Genomic DNA, 22,641 nt, shown 5'->3' on the forward strand with positions numbered 1-22,641 from the left:
ACAGTCAACTGCAATATCAAAAATTAATCAATGTGAATTTCTGCTTTCTACACAATAATTATAGCAGCAATGAAGGGAATGCTATTTAGTCTGCATTTCCCCACACATTCTGTTAACTGTATCTTGAAAGCCTGAAATAGGCTTAGGTATGTGCACAGTGTTGCAATTGCAGTGGGTAAATAGTGTAGTAATAGACTATTTTGCAAAATATTTTCAAAAATATGATTGTGGCTGACAGTGTTCACTTTATTGAAATATGAAGCTTTTAAAAAGTTTTGGTGTGATAATAAGCCATTGCCCAACATTTTAAAGTATGCTCTTCTGGCATATTTTGCCCAATAGGGCATTTTACAGGTATTTGTGCTCCTTTAAAAAGACAAATGCATTTATTCCCACAGTTCATCAAGCAAATAACCACAAATGGAGATTTGCTGCACCAAAAGATATCAATATCTCCAGATATGGTTAGTTTATTATAGATTCATTGGTATATTATTGCTCCATCAGTCTCCTTAGAAACTTTTTTATGAAGAAAAATGGGAAATACGATGAAAAATAAATTAATTGTCTGATCAAAGGAGATATACTCTTTGGTCTCCGAGAGCTGAGAGAAAAAGAAGCTGAAGGAAAGCACCTTCAATCTTTGTTCAAAGAACCAAGAGGAGATGTCATTTTTCAGTTAATGCTAAAGGCAAGAGATGACAAGTTTTGGGGACTCAGGGGACCACATTGCCTGCTGCCACAAACCCTTCAGGAGCTGAATCTTTCTCTTCTTGCCACTGCCATTTCCATCAAACATGGAGGCAGCTATTGTAGCTCTGCTGTGTAGGATGACAGAGTGGCCTCCTCCATTACAGAGACTGACAGGAAAGAGGCAAAGGGAACGGATAGTTGGCCGTGGAGGAGATGAGATAAAAATATGGTGCTTTCAAGGGAGAAGGTAGTGTAACAATTTAAGCCATTTTAAGCAGCCTTTTAGCATGTGTATTCCTTTCTGCAGTGGCAGTGATTTTGGCAGTAGAACTTGAATATCTGGTGGTGAGTTTGGCAATGATATGGGGGGTAGATAACGTCTAAATAAAGGGGCACATGGTCCACACATGTTGCCCTACTGTAGGAAATGTAGGGTCACTAAAACGATATGGGAATGCCACTGCTTTGCTTATATTGAGAGTGAAATGATTAAAATCATTAACATCTGGAATGACTGAGAAAAGAACTATTTATTTGAGACTTTCAATATGAGGCTACCTGAATTTTAAGATCCCCAGAGGAGAACGTTGTCTTGGTCGCCATAAACACAGGCAGGCTTGGTCAGGACATGGAAGGCAGCCTTCTTAGGGGCTGTCCCCATTCTGTGGATAGGAAAGTCAGTTTGCCCTTTCTTTGTTGTCTTTCCACCAGCAAAGATAATTTCATTTATATTTTAAATATTTTACTTATCAAATATTTAGGGAAGCCATTCAATGTCATTTATTTATTATTATTTATTTATTTACTCTATTTATACCGTCACACCCAGGCACCTTTTAAAGCTTTGAGATGTGCTTCTTCCTTTGCCCAGGTGAACTGCGGGGCCTTACTTAGAAGCTCTGGAAATCCCAGTAACCAAAGGCACTTTGAGTTGAACAATCAAACAAAATTTTATTTTCACAAAGTCTATGGCAGACTTGGCACACGTAGTTAAGGTTGCAAATATAAACAGTCAACTTATAAAACCTTGCAGATGTTCCTTTCTTGCTTTTCCCCTTTAGTTGCTGGTTTAACTTCCTCCAAAGGTGAAGACATCCTGAGATCCTCTTTACCCTAGCCCTGAGCTATCAGAAAGAGCAGGTCTATAACTATCTAAGCTCCAAGCTAGTTTTTGAGGCGAAGTAGGTAGAACTTCCTCCAGTGGCAGAGAAATCCTGAGATATTCTCTGCCCCAGTGCTAAGCTACTATTTTTAGAAAGAACAGGTCTTTCCCTATTTATGCTCAGCACTGGTTGTAAAGGCAGGTCAATACTTATGATGGCTTTGTCAGAGTTGGCCTGGTTTGGCCACACAAGCACATCTAAGTTCTTTCTTCTTCAGTCTAGAAGGCAAGAGGCTTCTCAAAATGGAGCCTTCTTTCCCCAGGAAAAGGGGCGGTCTCCAGAACAAAAAGATACATTTGCAGGCTGCAAGCAGCAAAGCTTTGCAAACAGGCTACAAACTCTGCTAATGGTTGACTATCGGAGTGCTGCAGAATCTGCAGCAACCCTGGAACAAATGCAAACAGGTGCTATTTCTACAACTATGGGCAGCTTGTAAAATCAAACTCCTGGGAGACGGAACACTATTTATATCCCGCCTTTCTCTACCTTGAAGGGGACTCAAGGCGGCATTCATAGAGGAAATTATTCAGTTGACATTGAAACATATACAATTCAGAAATTAAATTAAATTAGATTAAAATCAAACATATTAAACAAAACATTACATTACATAAGGAATCACACCATCCAAAGTCATAGTCCAGGCCTTTCCACAGTCATTCCACATATACCAGATCTGTCATTGTACTAACCTATTGTCAAGACCCAGGCTGCAGAGCACCAATAACCATGCGCAGAGACCAGAATCTAACTAATATCTTTATTAAGGAAATATATAAAGTTAATAAAAACAAGTGTAGAATATAGTTCAAAAGTAGACCTTTCAGGAAAGGCCAAATATGGTCCAGGAAAACAATGTCCAATATGAGATATTAAAGTCCAAAGTTGTAATCCAATAACCGAAACACACACTTTGCCAAGCAAAGTGAGGGGAAATGGCAAGGTCCTTTAGTCCATGGAGCTTAATGCAAGGCTGGGGAGCAAACTAGATTCTTGGCAAACAAGGCTTGATTCAAGGCAACAAGAAGCGAGGAGCAAGAACAGGGTCCGTGGCGAAATCCGTGGCGAGGTCCGGGGAACAAGGCAGGGCTGGAACGAGAGCAAGGTCCTGGAAACTGGAGTAGCGTAGTCCACACACAATCTACTCCCGAAGCTGACGAATTGACTCCGCAAGGATTCCTTTGCGGGCAAACACCTATATAGGATCTTGTTTTCCCGCCAAGGAACACTTTCTCTGGGGAACAAGAAACGAAACCTATACTGTGTCCAGATGCATGACTCCTTAAACTTTCCCAAGGGAAACAGACTTAATCATCTAATTGTCTGGCAGCTATCCTGGCGCTCCGGCGAGTCGCCTCCCGAGCGCTTCTATCTTGATTATAATAAAGCCGGCGAGAAAATGGGGGAGATTTCTGCTCAAGGCTTGTTTGGCTGACTTCTTGTGGGCAAACATCTTGCAGCTGCAAGGGCTCCAAATCAGGCAGAAACGGTGGGAAACCCAAGTTTTCCTCTTCATCTGTCACAACAGTACTAGGAACAGGACTACATGGCCCATGAGTCATCACACCTATTCACTAAAAACCTGATCCCAATGTGAAGTTTTTACCTTTCTTCTAAAGGCTAGGAAGGAGAGGACTTAACTAATGTCACTGGGGAGGGAGTTCCATAGCTGAGGGGCTACGATTGAGAAGGCCCTGTCTCTTGTTCCCACCAGTTGCATCTGCGAAGGATGTGGGACCGAAAGCAGGGCCTCCCTTGATGATCTTAATCTCTGAGATGGTTCATCGGGAGAGATACATTTGGACAGGCAAGCTGGGACAGAACTGTTTAGGGCTTTATAGGCTAAAGCCAGCACTTTGAATTGTGCTTGGCAGCAGACTGGCAGCCAGCGGAGCTGGCGTAACAGGGGAGTTGTATGCTTCCTGTACATCACTCTGGTGAGCAATCCAGCTGCCGCCTGTTGGACCATTTGAAGCTTCCAAACAGTCTTCAAAGGCAACCCCATGTACAACGCGTTGCAGTAATCTATTTGGGATGTAACTAGACCATGAACCACCGTGGCCAAGTCTGACTTCCCAAGGTATGGGTGCAACTGGTGCACAAGTTTTAATTGGGCAAAAGCTCCCCTGGCCACCACTGAAACCTGGGGTTTCAGGCCCAGTAATGAGTTCAGGATCACCCAAGCTGCAAACCTGTGTCTACATCGGGAGTGTAACCCTGTCCAGCACAAGCTGTAACCCTATACCCTGTTTGGCCTTGCGACTGACCAGGAGTACCTCTGTCTTGTCTGGATTCAATTTCAATTTCAATTCTTTTGTTGGAAACCGCCCTGAGTCCCCTTGGGGAGATAGGTGCAAGATATAAATACAGTTTTTTATTATTATTATATTACATCTGCAAGTGACTTGGAGGCACATACATCAAATAGTATCAAAATATTATGTCTCTGGATGAATGTGCCTTCAAGTTACTTGTTGATGTAATACAATAATAATAAAACTTTATTTATATCCCGCACCTATCTCCCCGAGGGGACTCAGGGTGGTTTCCAACAAAATAATGGAAAACTTTCAATCTGTAATAAACCAATAAAAACAAATAAACAACTCAACCAAATCCCAGAAATAAATCCACATATAACCCACAATTATTTGTTTGTTTGTTTGTTTATTTGCTATACCGCTCTTCGCCCCCAGGGGGACCCAATTATAACAAATAATCAAAAATTTAATAATAACATAACCAATCACATCTAACATTATGTATGGTGACCCCATAAATTTCATAGGGTTTTCTTAAGTAAGTAATATTTGAGAGATAATTTTGCTAATTCCTTCCTCTGAAATTTAGCCTATGGCTCCTGATACTCATTGAAGGTTTCTTATCCAAGTGGTAAGTAGGGCTGATCCTGCTTATCTTCCAAGATCAGACAGGATCTAGTTCCTTTAGGAAATGTAGATCCCAACTTAATGAGAGCAGTGATGGAAAAACAACAACATTTAAAGGTGACAGCAGAGTGGTCACTTTTTGCCATACAACAACAACAACAACAATAATAATAATAATAATAATAATAATAATTATTATTATTATTATTATTATTATTTTATTTCTAGACCGCTCTCCCTCCCCAGAGGGACTCAGGGCAGTTAACATACATATAAACGGCAAACATTCAATGCCACAGCTACTTCACTTAATATCAAAAATATAAAATGACAATAACATACTCATAATAAAAATTCCAAATTAGAAAAAACAATACATTCAAACATGGCAGTCAGTAAAAACATTATTGCACAGGGCAAGTGTATACCTGGACCGAATTAAATCACCAGGTTGCAGAAAATGTTCAGTATTTGTTGTAGTTTCACTTAGACCATAGCTGCTATGGATTGACAATTATGTTAATCCTCCTCTTCCGTACGCTAAGGTGCATAGAAGTGTCTTCAACTGTTTCTTAAAGGAGAGAAGGGTGGGGGCCATTTTTATTTCTTTAGGGAGGGAGTTAACAGTGTTGCGTTGCTCTCAGTTTGGGATTTTCAAAGAATACAGCTAAAATCAGTCAAACTAGCTGGATATTTAATGGTTTCCTCAAAAGCAAGTGTGTGTGTGGGGAGTGGGGGGATGACTATACATGCATTCTCAACCCCCACAGTTTCAGATCATGTCTAAAACAGGTTTCTACTACTCGCTCTGAGCTTTCAGAATGGGATATTCTGTAACTCCAGAAAATACAACACTTCATCTCAATGACAGCACACATGCTGTGGCAGCTAGCAGCATCAGTTATTTCTAACTGAAAGGAAAAAATGGGGCAGGTAAATTTGAATTTTAATCCACCGAACCAAATATAGCCAACAGTCTTCAATGGCAACCTGTCAGAAACTTGACAAGTAGCCCTGTATTCTTGCAATCCTGGGCTCACAGAAAAAACTTGAGGTTTTTCAAGACTCCAGAAGGCTACCACACTTGCTTGATGGGGTGTATAGGGCTTCATGGATCATTGTGCAGGCCTGGATTAGGTATTTCTATAATTTAAAAGTTCTGGAATTGAAAAATAACAGTGGTCTGTCTTACAGGGCATTCTAGGAAGTAGGGCAATAAAGCCTGTCAAGTGCTTTAACATGCAGAAGAAATGCTATGTAAATGCTCAATTAAGCCGCAGCTAAAATATTTTATTAAAAGGTCTCAAAATGTGGTAGCAGTAGTCGCTTGTCTGCTCACTTCCATTGCTATTCTGGAATTCATTATACTAACTGGAAATGTACTGTTCAGTCTGGAAGAACTCAGCTGGTACAAATGCATTTGGGACGACTGCCAACATTTTCCAGCCCAAACATGCTGCATATGAACTAGGTAATGATGTGGCTCTGTTGATTCAACATCGCTTTGAATCTCCGCTGGCAAGGAGAAACAAGAGAGAAAGGCCACTTTTCTCCTGGACTGAAAACAGGGTTGTAAATTTATCCCATGAAGAAAGCAGAATATTAAAAATGGCTTTTTCAAACTTTTGGAATTCTATTTCCTCCTGCTTTGAAATTTGTACATCACTGAAGAGACTTCACCTTCAAAGATCCTCATTCCAGAGGGAATCCCCTTTTGAGGATTTTCACACTGCAGAGGAAATGTTTCCTTTCCTTTGATTATTTTCCCCTTCAGACACAGTCACATTGCTTGGGTATCCTCTTTGAAGTTAGGTTTCTTATGTCCCTTGTGTCTCTTTTCTTTTCTTTTTTACAACTTAAAGAATATCCCCTTTGAATATGTTCATACTGGTGAGAGGTGACCGTTCCTTCAGTGGCATTGATTGTCTTTGATGATTTGCAGAATTCAGGAGAAATGTCATAGAATCAATGCTGCAATAACACTACTGTGGATAAGTGCTGTGAACATAAATGGTACTTGACTGGGAAGGATACAAGCAACAATTTTAAAATATTGCCTTCATTACTGAATTGGGCCATAATTCACTGGTACAGCATATGTGATAGGATAAGACATCATGGGTGGTTTAGAATGACAAATATTGAAATATTGTGCAAATCTGAGCAAACATAGGTTATTATAATTAATTGGAAAAACTCAAAAGAGAAAAATTGGGAATAAAAAGAAAGAAAATAAAAAAGTGGAACTTAACTGAGATGTGTTCTTGGTCACTGGTCCACCTAGGACAGATCATAGAATCAGAATCTTAGAGCTGGAAGAGACCTCATGGGCCATCCAGTCCAGCCCCCTGCCGAAGCAAGGAAATCACATTCAAAACACTCCATCCGGCCTCTGCTTAAAAGCCTCCAAAGAAGGAGCCTCCACCACACTCCGAGGCATAGAGTTCCACTGCTGAACAAGTTCTTCCTAATGTTCAGGTGGAATCTCCTTTCCTGTAGTTTGAAGCCATTGTTCCGCAACCTAGTCTCCAGGGCAGCAGAAAACAAGCTTGCTCCCTCCTCCCCATGACTTCCCCTCACATATTTATACATGGCCATCATGTCTCCTCTCAGACTTCTCTTCTGCAGGCTAAACATGCCCAGCTCTTTAAGCCACTCCTCATAGGGCTTGTTCTCCAGACCCTTGATCATTTTAGTCACCCTCTTTTGGACACTTTCCAGCTTGTCGACATCTCCCTTCAACTGCGGTGCCCAGAATTGGACACAGTATTCCAGGTGTGGTCTGATCAAGGCAGAATAGAGGAGTAGCATGACTTCCCTGGATCAAGACATTATACCCCTATTGACGCACGCCAAAATCCCATTGGCTTTTTTAGCTGCCGCATCACATTGTTGGCTCATGTTTAACTTCTTGTCCACGAGGACTCCAGGGTCTTTTTCACAAGTACAACTGTTGAGCCAGGCATCCCCCATTCTTTATCTTTGCGTTTCATTTTTTTCTGCCTAAGTGGAGTATCTTACATTTGTTTCTGTTGAACTTAATTTTGTTGGTTTCGGCCCATCTCTCTAATCTGTTAAGATAGTTTTGGATGCTTTTAAGTCAAAGTTTCACTGTCTCCCCTCTTTTGAAGGCATCCTGAGATTGAACTGTAGACTTGGCCTCTCTGGTTCTAGACACCATGCATTTACCTTCAGTGTGGATAGTATTGTCTCAGGTAGAGGCATAGTGTGGTATGGAGCACTTGTTTTATTAATGTCTGCAGACTTTAGAATATAGGGAAAATATAAGCATGTATGTATGTATGTATTTATATTATCCCATCTTTCTCCAAGTCTTCTTACAATATATATTAGAACAAACTGTGATCAAAATAATATGTAATACAGATGTCTAAAAACTATTAAATAAATAATCCAAATTACCCCACTTCACCATCAGCATCACCATTTCAGGCACATGTAAATGGTTCCTCAGTCATGTCCTAGACATGTTAACGGAAAGAACAAAGTGACTATATTTTAACCTATTTTTCAATTGGACTATCATCTGTTCTACACATCCAGATCTAATGTCACTTGATGGTATGAATCAAGAAAGCTACAGTAGTAGAAAGTGGCAACATGTGCAGAAATGTAGTGTTTTTATGTCTCTTACAGAATGTAAATTTTGGACTGAAGAGTTGGTTCCTCTTTTATCACAAAAAGATGGGATTAGCCGATAAACGTATCTTTAACTGACAACATTCATTTTGTAGTAAACACAAAAGATCGTACTAGACCTCAACTAATTTGAAAATGTTTAAACCAGCACATTCAATTAATTTTACTAATGACTCTGTCTTTAACATTTTTCTCTGAACCTGAACAAATTATAAAAAGCATTTACAATGCAAATATATCAACTTAGGAATTAGACTTATGGTCCCAAAACTTCTCATTTTCTGTAACAATCTCACTCTAAAAACGTCTACACAGGTGTAAGTCCAGCTGTTTTACTAAGAAGACATGCCTCAGTATTGGGGACCTATTTGTATGTGCCTTCAAGTCTTCTATTGACTTATGGCAACCTCACTAATTTCACAGAATTTTGTTAGGTAAGGAATACTTAAGAGATTGTTTCGTCACTTCCTTTCTCTAAAATATAGCCTATAGCGCTTGATATTAATTGCTATTCTCCCACCCAAGTACTACACAAGGCTGACACTGCTGATGTCCAAGAACGCACCTTTAGAATATATAGACCAGTGATTCCCAAAGTGGGTGCTACTGCCCCTTGGTGGGCGCTGCAGCGATCCAGGGGGGTGGTGATGGCCCCTATTAGGACACGAGGTGTGGCCAGGGGAGGGGCCTCTTCCCAAGTGCCGGAGACAGGGCTAAGTCCCTGAGGCACCTCTTAGGACACAGGGGGCGGAGTTAGAGGAGGTGCATGGCTTCTTCCCTAGAGCCTGAGACAGGGCTGAGCCTCTATACCTCTCCTGAGAGGCCTTTTAGAACTAAAGGGCGGGGCTACGGGCGAGGACAGGGCCTCTTCCCAGGAGCCTCTGTATACCTCTTCTGAGGCGCTTGTTAGAACATGGGGTGGGGTATAGAGGCCCCTTCCCCTCCTCTAGCCCCGCCCCCTGTGTCCTGGCAGGCGCCGCAGGACAGGGATAGAAGCTCAGCCCTGCTTCAGAGCTTGTAACTCCTCCCATCCCAGTCCTGGCTGCCCATTTGTGGCTCCGCCCACCTCCCCCTCCCCCTCGCAGCCCTGCATCTTGGACTAGGGGAGAAGCTCAGCCCCACCCTCTTGAGCAGGAGCCGCACCCACCCCTCTAAGCCACGCCCCCCTTTCCTGGGGGCTCTGAGTAATATTTTTTCTGGAAAGGGGGCAGTAGGCCAAATAAGTTTGGGAACCACTGATATAGACTATTGCTGAAAACCAGAACCCCAAAACAGATCCTAAAACCAAGGGCGTCCAGAAACGGAATTTGCAGTTACCTTTCCTCCAGTTCCAGGTGACTTCAGAATAAACTCACCTAAGTTTGCACAAGCATCACATACACTTCAATGAATATCTCAACATTTGGTCCAGGAAAAGATATAATCACCTCACAGTACCCTGAGAAGTTCCATGTCAGGTCCCTGGCTGCAGAGCACCAATAACCTTACACAGAGGCCAGTCTCTATCTAATATCTTTATTAAAGAAATATATAAAATCAATAAAAACAAGTGAAGAATATAGTTCAGAAGCAGACCTTTCAGATGAGGTCAAATATAGTCCAGAAATGTATTGTCCAATATAAGATATTAGAGTTCAAAGTTTTAATCCACTTGACCGAAACACACACTTTGCCAAGCAATAGTGTGGGGAAATAACAGAGTCTTAGAGTCCAATGAAGCTTGACAACAAGGCTGGAAATAAACTTGATTCTTGGCTAGATCCGTGACTGGAGACAAGACGAACATGAAGCGTGAACAGAGTCCGTGGTAAAACCGTGAGACAGGGCGAGGCTTGAAGCTTGATCCGGGAAGCAAGGAACTGGGATTACAAAGTCCACACACGATCTCTCTCCTCAAGCTGATCAATTGACTCCGCAAAGAATCCCTCGCGCCAAACACCTATATTGGGTCTCGTTTTCCCGCCAACAGAACTCTTTCCCTAGAGAACGAGAAGCGAAACCCAACTCTGTCCAGATGCAGACTCCTTAGAATTTCCCAAGGGAAGCAGACCTAATCAGCCATTTGTTTGGCAGCGATTCTCAGGCTTCTCCGATTAGCCTCCCTGACTCCCCTGTCTTTAGAATAATTTTCCCTCCTGGGAAACGGAGGGGAGTTCTGCCCAAGGCCTGTTTGGCTGAATTCTTGAGGGCAAACATCAACATCCTGCAGGTGAAGAGACTCCGGCTCTTGCTGAACCGGCGAAAACCCCATGTTTTCCTCTTCGTCTGCCACAATAGTACTAGGAACAGGACTACAAGGCCCATGAGTCATCACATTCCACAATGGGTTTAAGGAGAGCCACACGGTTTATTGCAAGATATTATCAAGCTTATCCTGGTGAACACTTTCCAATTTCAATCGACTGATCAGATCCCCAAGAAATTTGTTGTGGCTGTGCCAACACCCCTGGCACTCATTGTATTGGCAGCAAACCCACTGTCTTGTTCCAGGTGGACAGGACCAAAGCTATCAGCTTTATTTACTCTGACCCTGCCCACATTCCTTTCCTCCCACACCCCTTTATGGGCAGACCAAGTTAAACAGCCACAAAAATCAGGCAACAAGAGTTTATTAAAATTCCCACCAAACCTGCAAGCCAATCAACAGCGATGGCAGACTGTGCGTCTCCACCAACCAGCAAGAAGATTCTTGCATGCCGCAGTCTGGACCAATCAGCATGCAGGGTAGCGAAATCTTTTATTTTGAATAGCTGTCAAAGTGCTATAAATAAATCTGAATTTTCAATTGCTTTTATGTCAGTCTTTGGAAGGCAGACTCTGCTGACATCCACTTTGGCCAAGGTGAATAAGTGCATCTGTTCTTTGTCTTCAACCCCTCAGTGTCCCTTTCAGTCTTTTAGAGCTTGGCCATGTTCAACTGTCTAATTCCTGAGTAAAAATTTGTTTCTTCCGGCCATGGTCCTTGACTCACCTGGGCCCTCTCGAGTGAATGCTGGCACTGCGACACCAGTTTTGTCTCATTGCCTGATGGAACATCTGCTCCTTTAAAACTATGTTTTAATGTTTTATTGCATGTATATGTTTTAATTGTTTTATAATTTGATATGTTATATTTATTATTTGTTGTATAATGCGGCATTGAATTTTGCCATAATCTGTAAGCCGCTCTGAGTCCCCTTCGGGGTTGAGAAGAGTGGGGTATAAATATAGTAAATAAATAAATAAATAAAAAATATTCAAACCTTCTTGAGAGTGCTAGAGCCAACAAGAGTACTATTTAGGTTCTAAGCCAGTTCAGTCAAACCTGACACATGCATACTTGAAAACCAATCACATTTCTGAAGATGTTTATTCACTGATAAGGATGCCAAGTATTGCCCTAAGAAAGTATCTGGGAAAAGAAAGAAAAGCATCACAAACTAGTCATTGTTTTGTAGATCTGGTAGATTATACAATTTCTATGATAAATTATTCTATTTTTCTAAAATATATTTCATACTGTAATGAAGTATGAATTTTTGGTTTACAGATGTTATGTTTAATTGTGTGTTTGTGTTTTAAAAAGGGTAAGTATTACAGTTATTGCTTCTCTGCACTCAGAGGCTGGTTGCCATGGAGAAGTAGGCGGAGCCAACTGCCGTTTTGTTGAAGAAGTGCAGAGTTTTAAAAAGGAATTCAGTCTGTGCTCTGGTGAGGCATAGGGAAGATTGATCCTAGGTTGAGGGGATCAAGGGAGACTCGATTGTTCATTTTGAGTCAGATTAAAATAAGTTTGGTGACATATTTTATGTAGTCTGTGTCCTAGTAAGGAACAGAGAATCTGTGATCGTATATCACAGGGGTGACTACGGTTTAAAAGTGGCAGAGGATGAAGTTCTGACTACTTTAAGTTAAAGAAGTGACACTTTAGGGAGTTTGACTCCTTTTATTCTAATATTGTAACTGTTAATGAAAGTGCCTCTAAGTGAGAATTGTAACCACTAAGCTCTGTGCCTGAATAAACTTGTTATTGTTCCTCCAACATCTAAGACTCTATCGCATATATTATAAACTAAGTTACGCTACCCTCTTAAGTGAAGAAGAAGAAAGAAAGAAAAAGTAAAAGGTCTCCCCTCTGAGTCTTTGGTGGCTGCATCTTCGCAAATTAGTGGCAGCGGTGGGATAAAAACATTCCCCCCTTGCCTGAAAGAACCTTAGACGTTCTTAGTCCTTTACAAATTGGTGGCAGTCGTTATTAGCTCTTTACACATACATAACAAGAGGATGTTTTTTTCAGTCTCTTACATTTCAGCCAACGTTTTATGACAGTGTACAGTACTGCTTAGCGCAATGTAGCAAAAACAGAGATTCAGCATTATACTATTACTTTAATTGTAACTCTGCGGGTCATTATTTGATCCTGCACTTATGTTTAAGAGAAAATAGCTCAGATTTTATCACTGTATAATCAATAATATTATGGGTCTGGAACTATAGCTTGTGAAATATTTTTAAAAGGTTGCTTAGTTTAAATTGGATCCAATTTGAGATCATAATACACCACAACTTCATCATAGGTGATCCTTCATGGATTATGATTGTCTTTCAAAAGCGGAGTCTTGATGATGGGTTCATAAGTGACTGTAGAAAACTATTCTGGATTAGCATGGCCTTTCTCAATGAGGGCATTGATTTCCAGATGGAAGGCATTCCCGACAAAAGTTTGCTTGATGCGCCATCCTCTTGGTACGTTTCTTCCTTTCCTTCGCTATTAGTGTCTCTTCAAAATCCATCACCACAGCATACTGCAATAGGATTGAGCCATAGGAACACCATTATCATCATTATCATCAATCACTTATTTATACAGTACCATCAATGTGCATGATGCGTTACAGGTAAAACAACCAGAACCAGTGGGTCCTGCCAAGGTCTTACATCTTCTAATTCTTTGCACTGATAATTGCAAATGTTCTCTTTGTCCCTATACACAAAGTTACTGAACAGTTGTGTTTAGGGTTCTGACTCTATGTCTGTCAACTTCATTTTTGCTTCTTGCCTGTCCGTAGCTATTTGAAGAATTTCACTAGTCATCCAATGAGACTTTTCTTTCTTTTGAGCTGCAGAGAAGTGTCTTTCTGCATTCTTCCCTGCTAGAGCCCAAGATGTGGGTGGAACTGGGGGAGAGGGAGTTGTGAGTCTGAAATTCAATTTTAAATGTATTTATTATATTTCAACTGTATGCTAACCACACTGTATCATTTAATTGTTTGTGCTTTGTTTTGAATTGTGACCAAAGTGGGTGATTGTTAGCTGCCTTGAGTCCCCACAGGGAGAAAGGCAGAGTAGAAATAAAGTAAATGATACCAGTATTTTAAAAAAACCCTCTAAAATCAGGACAGTAAATAAAGAACAACACTCAGAAAACAGGGGAATTCCAGACAGGAAACAATCAGGGCCAGCTCATACCTCCCAACAAAAAAATCCCCCAGGCAGGAAGCAGCCAGGCTTTGAAGCTGCAAAGCTATTCAATGCCAATCAAGCCGGCCAAGTACAACATTCACACTTACCTCAAACAGACAAGAGTTCTTTCTCCCACTCTGGACGTCCTACAGATATATAAACCCCACCTGCCTAGTTTCCAACAGACCTCACAATCTCTGAGGATACTTGACATAGATGTGGGTGAAATGTCAGGAGAGAATGCTTCTGGAACATGGCCACGCAGCTCGGAAAACTCAAAGCAACCCAGTGATTCCGGCCGTGAAAATCTTCAACAAAACAAAGTAAATAATAAATAAATGTTCAGAGTTTTTGGTCTTTGCCCGTTATTCCTAACAATGCAAATCTGCACTTTCTATGGTCTTTAAATTCTTCCATAGTCTTTAAACCACGATTTTTCCAACAGGCCCAGGCATAAGCTAACTGTTGCAACCTCAGGCAGCTTATGTCTTCTTCCTCATTAATATTTTTGTGTATCTTGATTACACACTGATGAAGCTCCTTAGTCATATGGGGTCCTGGTTGTCACTTGCGAAAGGTTGAAGAGACATGCAAAGCTCCTTCCAGGAGGAAAACAGTCATTGCTTGGAATTCACAGGGTGTCCCGAAAGTGTCCATACATAGGAAAAAATAGCAAATTCATATATTTTAAATTTTTAATATTTTTATACTTTCAGATATATAACACATTTAGAATATTTTGCTACTTTGATGCCCCTTCTACACTGGCATATAAAATTCAGATTACCTGCTTTGAACTGGGTTATATGGCAGCATTGACTCATACAATACAGGCCCCTTCTAGGATCCTTCCAGACAGGCCCTATATCCCAGGATCTGATCCCAGGTTTTCTATTTATCCCAGATTGTCTGGTAGTATGACTCATAACAGTCCAGTTTAAAGCAGAAAACAGATCTGATCCTGGGATATAGGGCCTGTCTGGAAGGGCTCCCAGATTACCATATAATCCAGATTTTTTTAAAATCATGTCAGAAGTGACTTGAGAACATACTGCAAGTTGCCTCTGGTGTGAGAGAATTGGCCATCTACAGAGATATTCCCCAGGGGACGTCCGGATGTGTTACCATCCTGCTGGGAGGCTTCTCTCACGTCCCCGCAAGCAAGAGATGACAGACAGGAGCTCAGCCCGTCTTGTGGATTCGAACCGGCAACCTTCAGGTTAGCAACCCAACCTTCAGCTCCACAGTCCAGCCGGCACAAGGGTTTAACCCATTGCACCACCACGGCCCTCATCGATAATCCAGATTATCAAAGCAGATAATCCACATTATCTGCTTTGAACTAGATTATATGAGGGCCTTTCCACATAGCCATATAACCCAGAATATCAAGGCAGATAATCCACAAGATCTGCTTTGAACTGGGTTATCTGAGTCCACACTGCCACATAATCCAGTTCAGTGTGGATTTTATACAGCTGTGTGGAAGGGGCCTGAGTCCACAATGCCATTTCAAAGCAGATAATCTGGATTTTATATGGCAGTGTAGAAGGGGCCTCCGCCTCCTTTGTGGTGGGAAAAGTTGGGGTTTAAATAAACATCAACATCATCATAAATATTTTGTAAGTTCCCGCTGTTAGCCCCAGCTTCTGCCAACCTAGCAGTTGGAAACATGCAAATGTAAGTAGATCAATAGGTACCGCTCTGGCGAGAAGGTAATGGCGCTCCATACAGTCATGCCGGCTACATGACCTAGGAGGCGTTTATGTACAACGCTGGCTCTTTGGCTTAGAAATGGAGATGGGCATCAACCCCCAGAGTCGGACATGACTAGACTTCATGTCAGGGGAAAACCTTTACTTTTATTAATAAATATTTTGGAAATAAAGGCACATTTAGCTACAATTTCCCCTTTTCTCTATGTAGGGTGACTTTTGGGATACCCTGGGCCTTTCCAGGCAGCCATATAACCCAGAATTTCAAGGCAGGAAATCCCACATTATTTGCATTGAACTGGAATATATGGCAGTGTGGACTCAGATAACCCAGTTCAAAGCAGATATTGTGACTTTTCCTGCCTTGATATTCTGGTTTACATGGCTGTGTGGAAGGGCCTCAAGTTTGATTAATTCCAAATCTTTTATTTATGATGCTCTTATATCTGTAAATAAGCCCTTCCGATGTCAGTATGACCTGCTCCTGTCTGTACATATGTGACTGCTGCCAAATTCAACAGCAAAAATGGGCAGCAAAAGTCATTAGGAAAGGAAAACAGGCCAAGTGGGAGTTTAGTCAGACCTCTTCAACACAGCCGAATAAAATCCCACAATTTCTGCTTTGAACTGGGCTGTATGGAAGTGTGGACTCAGATAACCCAGTTCAAAGCAGATCTTGTGGCATTTTTCTGCTTTGATAACCTGGGATATATGGCTGTGTGGAAGGGCCCTTAGACAACCTGAGCAACAATGGAGAGGGATCCCCAATACATGTTAAATCTGTTCCTCTCAATGCATATCGCGAGAAATGAACACTATCCCATCCTCAATTTTCTTTTTCTGTGTCATGTCCCATTTTCCCCTGCCCTCAGTTTCTCCCTATGAGGCCGGTGAGGGCAAAAAAAGCCCTCAGCGCGCCCGACTGCGCATGCTCGCGGCGCCTGGCGCACGCGCGCTGGCCACAAAGCCGCTCGGATGGGGAGCCGAGCTGCCTGAGCGTTCGGCAACCTTCGGCGGTTTCCGTTGGGGCCCGGCCGCCATTTTCTCGCTCCCTCTCGCAACTCCGCGACTACCTGCGCGGCTCCCTGCCCTGGTCGCCTGCGCTTTGTCCTGTTCGGCGATGGACGGGTGAGTGAGGGAGCGGAGGAAGAGAGGGAGGGAGGAAGAGAGGGAGGAAGGGGTTTGTTGTCGCCCTTGCCTCCCTTCTTGTCTAATTCCTTCCTTCCTTCTTCCCTTCCCGCCCTCCTCCCCCCCATTATCTGGCCTGAGGGAAGGAAGAAGCGGGTCTCTCAGCGCATCCCTTGTCTGAAGGGCCCCCTCTTTGATCCCTTTCCCATTTGCCTGTTGTTGGGTGTCGCCTTTGAGGGAGTGCTGACAGGAATAGGAAGGCCGCGGCGTGCCTTTGGGGCCGGGAAGGTGGGTTGGACGGCAATATAAAAGCACAAGGGGCCTGTCAATGTGGGGAGACTGGGCCCCAAAGGAGCCTTGGCCTCACTTCCCAGTGAGTGAACCCACTGGGCTGTGGCGGGCGTCAAGGAGAGGCCCTTACCCTCCATCCCCAAGAGCCTTAGCCCCTTCCCTCTGTTTACCTCACACATTCTCCGCTTTTTCTCTCGAACCTTCTCCTCTTATTAGTGTCAGGGAAGAAGGAGCCCCTTCTTGAACCTGCACACAGAGGGAGTGGAGAAGCCCCATGTTGAACCCACCCAGAGACAGGGACAAGCAGCAGCAGGCAGATGTCTCTTGTTTGCTCTTTTGTTTCCCTTCTCTGCTTAATGGCCTTCCCCTCCACTACAAGGTAGAAAGATGCCTTTGTATAGGAAGGGGCTCCCAAGTGCCAGTCATATGGAGACAACACCGGGGCCTGCTTTCATTGGCAGCTTGCAGCATGCAACATCTTACAGGCAAGGGCCCCATCTACACTGACCATTTGATGTAGTTCGAAGCGAACTCCAAACTGCTGTGGCCAGATAACAAATTCCCACGAATGTGAAAGAAAGCATGTGAAAGAAAGCTCAAAATGTATATTTATTTATTTACTACATTTCTATCTCGCTCATCTCACCCCAAGAGGGGGACTCAGAGCAGCCTTACAAAAAGGCAGCAATTTGATGCCATAAACATTCATACACACAGTAAACATAAACATATACAGTAGAGTCTTGCTTATCCAACCATCGCACACCCAACGGTCTGTATTATCCAACTCAGTCTGCCTTCCACCCAGATCCACAGCTGTTTCTCTAGGAAGCAACACGCAGCGGGCCAACACGCCCAACAACAACACAAGTGCAGCCATGTTCCCAAACAAGTGGCAGACTTGTAAAACATGATGTTTTGTGCGTAATTTGTAAAATCATAACATAATTTAACGTTTAATAGGTTTTTTCTTAGCTCCTCCTCATTATCCAACATATTTGCTTATTCAACATTCTCACGGCCCGTTTATGTTGGATAAGCGAGACTCTACTGGACATTAAAATCAAAAATCAAACAGCAATATTAAAAACAATTATTGAAACCACGTCCAGAATCAAAATCCAAGGCTGTTCCATTAGCTATTTCACTATTCTATATACTCATTTTGCACTAACTTGCTAACCAGAAGCTTGGTCCCATAACCAGATTTTTACTTCATTCCTGAAGGTCAGGAGGGAGGGGGCTGCTCTGATTTCGCTGAGGAGGGAGTTCCATAGCCGAGGGGCCATCACTGAAAAGTCCTGTCTCTCGATCCCAACAAACGCGCTTGCAAAGGAGGTGGGACCGAGAGCAGGGCCTCCCCAGAAGATCTTTATCTCCAAGGGGTATCATAGAGGGAGATATGTTCAGACAGGTAAGCTGGGCCAGAACTGTTGGCCCAAAATGTGGTCTATGGAATATCCCTGTGGGCTTCAAACTGGTTCCAGGATTCCCTATTACAGGCCTGCACCACCTGTGGACCTCCAGGGGCTTGGGACTCCTCTAACTCCCAGAAGCCCTAGCCAGCTTGTCCATTGGTCAAGCACTTTGGGAGCTGAAGTCTAAAACACTTAGGTTTTGCAGGCCTGCCCTATGGCCTACCAGTCTGTTTCTGGGCACAATTCAATAATAACAATAAAACTTTATTTATATCCCACCCCTTTTCCCCAGGGGGACTCTGGGTGGATTACAGCAAAGCAGATACAATATAAATAATAATGTCCGTACGCATCTCCTCCTATGAGCCAACAAGAGCTTTAAGATCGGATGGGGAAGCCCCTCTTTCGGTCCCACCCCCTTCGCAAGCACAACTGGTGGGAACGTAAGACAGGGCCTTCTCAATGGTAGCCCCTCCGCTGTGGAACTCCCTAGTGATATCAGTCAAGCTCCATCCCTTCTGGTTTTCAGAAAAAAGCTAAAGACCTGGCTTTGTATGTAGGCGTTTGGAGAATAAGACTTTATGGATTTCGACACAGTCTGAATAAGGATTATGAAAAAAGGTTATGGATAAATGTAATCAAGCACTTTATATGTTTTTAATCTGTTTTTATTACTTTATGTACGTATTTGCTCAAGTGTTTAATTGTTTTATAATTGATGGAGTCTGTTTTTATTGTAATGTTTATAAGTGGCATTGAATTTTGCCAGAGTTGTAAGCTGCCTTGGATCCCCGACAGGATATAAATGAAGTAAATAAATAAGAAACAAACTCCAAACTGTGGTGGCCAGGCAACAAACTCCCACTAAGCATGTGAAAGAAAAGCCCGTAATGTGGAATCACCCTCTGTACTTCAAGCTGGTCCCAGGATTCCTTATGGCAGGCCTGCACAACTCCCAGAAGCCCTAGACAGCATGTCCATTCGTCAATACTTTTGGGAGCTGAAGTCCAAAATGCCTAGGTTGTGTAGGTCTGCCCTATGGCCTGCCAGTCTGTTTCTGGGAACAATTCAATAATAATAATAATAATAATAAACGGGTTGCTGAGAGTTTGCTGGGCTGTATGGCCATGTTACAGAAGCATTCTGACGTTTGGCCCACATCTATGGCAGGCATCTTCAGAGGTTGTGAGTCAGTAGGAAACTAAGCAAGTGGGGTTTATATATCTGCGGAATGCTCAGGGTGGGAGAAAGAACTCTTTGTCTGTTTGAGGAAAGTGTGAATGTTGCAGTTGACCAGCTTGATTAGCATTTAATAGCCTTGCAGCTTCAAAGCCTCGCTGCTTCCTGCCCAAGGGAATCCTTTGTTGGGAGGTGCTAGCTGTCCCTGATTGTTTCTTGTCTGGAATTCCCCTGTTTTTGAATGTTGTTCTTTATTTACAGGAATTATTTTAATACTGGTTATATTTAATCCCATTTAATGTTCATATATTTGTAATTTTTTTAATGGTTATGCTGATGCTTTTATGTTAAGCCGCTTTGAGTCCCCTTCGGGGGAGATAAAGTGGGGTATAAGTAAATATAATTATCATCATCATCTGCACAGCGAAAACACTATCTTCAATACCGATTTGAAACGGCCATAAATGGTCATTGTAGATCGGGCCAAGGTCAGACTTTCATTGGGAACTGGGGCTACCTGCTCTTGGCCATACTCAGTGATGGAAAGGAGAGTACTGGCCCCCTCCCAATTCATCGAAGTTTGAATCCGCCTTTGGAATGAAGGCTGCATTCTTCTGCACCTTGTAAACAGTTGGGTCAACTTTTATGAGCTATCCTAACATTTGCTTGACAAGCCTTACTAAAACTTTACAGAAGTAAATTTAAGATCTTTAGGTGAGGCCCTGCTGGCGGTCCCGCCAGCCTCACAGGTGCAGCTAGTGGGGGCGAGAGACAGGGCCTTTTCAGTAGTGGCTCCCCGCCTATGGAACACCCTCCCAAATGATGTCAGGCAGGCTCCCTCCCTCCTATCTTTCCGTAGAAAAGTTAAGACCTGATTGTGGGACCAGGCCTTCGAACAATAATAGCAGCATCAATTACTACTACACGCTTTAGAACTCAATGACAGACCCAGTTTTTTAGACTTAAATGTGCCAATTATATATTTATATGTATATTTTTATGAGTGTTTATTGTATTTAATTTTAATTGATTGAATTTTCTGTATTATTTTTATATGTGTGTTTTTATTGTAAGCCGCCCTGAGTCCCCTATTGGGTGAGAAGGGTGGGATACAAGTACTGTAATAAATAAATAATAAATTAGTCCGCTTCATGGCACGGTGTCAGAAGTAACTTGAAACAAAGCTCATCTATTTTGGAGTTAAGATAGGCAGTTATACGCCTATATTTAAAGAGGCACCACAGTAGCATGCTCTAGTCTCAAGTTTTATTAATTAGTTCACCCTGCCTTGCTAAAAACCAAGATTTATCATGACTTTTATTACATTGTGCAACTTGTCCATGAGGGCGAGTTAATTCAAATGGTTATTTTTTTTCACAATACATGATGATGATGATGATGCCGACTATGATGACAGTTTAGTGACTGTTGTTATTGAAATGGGTCTTCCAAGGCAAATTAATTTAAGTTGGATTTGTAACTCTCATATTTACAGGAAATTGGGTCACTTTGGTTTTATTTTTCCCCTCTAATTACCACACTATGACTCATAATTCTGTGGTGATTTTTGAAATGTTGGTGCCTGTAGACTATGGTTTCATGGGAGTTGTTCTGTGAGGTAATATTCAAAATCCATATCCTAGACACAGTTAGGAAACTGGCCATCCAGACGTTGTTGGTCTGCTGCTTCCTTGGACTGCTTCATTATAGCCAATGGTGAGTGGTTATGGGAGATGCAATTCAATAACATCTGGAAGGGTCATAGCAAATAGTAATTTTAGGAGGTATTTGTTTTGGTTAATTTGACATTTTTTTAAGAAATAAAAAGCAACTCAGAATCGTATCCCTATCTTACATATTTTTTTCTTTTGTCTATGGTTTTACACACTTGTCAAACAATTTTGTTGGACATACCCTTCATCTTCTGTGTTTGCCATTGTCACCAAGAGTATTTGAGTTGTATGTATGGCATCGCTGGAGTTCTTTGCTGTTTCACTGTAGCATTAGTAAATCCAAATTCTTTTAGTGCAATGCAAAATGTATTGGAAAAAACATAACTGTAACATGCTATTCAGTTGTCAAGGACAGCAAACTATAAATAATCTCTTTATTGTTGTTTTCTTTGTGAAAAAATGTTTTATTTATTGGGAAAAAGAAATAGAAATCATTTTTTAACCAAAAACTTATTTTTCTTTTTCAGCATTGTTACTGATGTTGCAGTTGGTGTAAAGGTAGGCTATGCACTTTACGGATAATACCAAATAATGAAATTTTTGATATTAAGTTTTCTTTTCAAAAATTATGAGATACTCTCTCTGGTAATTGTCATTTTCTTCAAGAAGTTTCAGCAAATGAAAAGTTTGGCATTTAATATAGTAGCAGCACATTTTTGTAGATAATTAATATGCATTCAGAATATTTTTGTTTTCTATAATATCCATTTAATTCATATTGCTTTTTTATGCTTGTTAGTGATAGGGACTTTACATTTGGAATAGGTGTAACTCTTGTCAAAAAAGATATTACAAGTTGCGTATTCCTTATTCAAAATGCTTGGGATCAAAAGCGTTTTACATTTTTTTGGATTTGGGAATACCAGTATTTGCAGACATGTTAATACTGAGATACCTTGGAGATGGGAACCAAGTCTAAACACAAAATTATGTTTCATGTGAACCTATAAACCTATCCTGAACGTATTGAAGACTGGTATTTAGCTGCCAGCCTTCAGTTTTATATACATAGGGTTTCTTCTCCAATAGGTATCATTAGAACTACAGGTTAAATATTCCTTACCCATAGTGCTCTGGACCAGATTTTGGTGAAAGGGGGGGGGGCGTGCGTGCTGGAATACCTGTATTTTTATATAGTATGTTACGAGATATCTTGGAGATGGGATCCAAGTCTAAACACAAAATTATTTTTCACATACATCTTATACACATAGCCTGAAAGTAGTTATACACCATATTTTAAATAGGTTTGTGTACACTGAATCATCAGAAAGCAAAGGTATTACTATCTCAAGTTCCCATGTGGATGATTTTGAAGTACAGTACAACCC

At 41.7% G+C, this 22,641-nt stretch overlaps 1 protein-coding gene and 1 long non-coding RNA gene across 5 annotated transcripts in view; one reads left to right on the forward strand and one right to left on the reverse strand.

Annotated features, from left to right (window-relative positions):
- Positions 1-9,903: 9,903 nt before the first annotated feature.
- On the reverse strand, positions 9,904-17,370 carry LOC134298304 (uncharacterized). The gene is made up of 3 exons (XR_010005316.1): positions 17,151-17,370; positions 13,954-14,469; positions 9,904-13,188 (listed from the first exon to the last, which is right to left on the reverse strand). It is a non-coding gene; the product is annotated as an uncharacterized LOC134298304 (long non-coding RNA).
- The window catches only part of ptbp2 (polypyrimidine tract binding protein 2), an 86,593-nt gene continuing 80,482 nt past the window's right edge, over positions 16,531-22,641 (forward strand). For all 4 annotated transcript variants that reach the window (XM_008109220.3, XM_062977976.1, XM_062977977.1 and 1 more), the window contains exons 1-2: positions 16,531-16,689; positions 21,778-21,808. In XM_008109220.3, coding sequence (XP_008107427.1) covers positions 16,682-16,689; positions 21,778-21,808 — 39 coding nt within the window. In that variant the 5' untranslated portion in view covers positions 16,531-16,681. The remainder of the gene's footprint in view (positions 16,690-21,777; positions 21,809-22,641) is intronic.

The sequence above is a fragment of the Anolis carolinensis genome, chromosome 4 (assembly GCF_035594765.1).
Source record: "Anolis carolinensis isolate JA03-04 chromosome 4, rAnoCar3.1.pri, whole genome shotgun sequence".
Taxonomy (NCBI): Eukaryota; Metazoa; Chordata; class Lepidosauria; order Squamata; family Dactyloidae; genus Anolis; species Anolis carolinensis.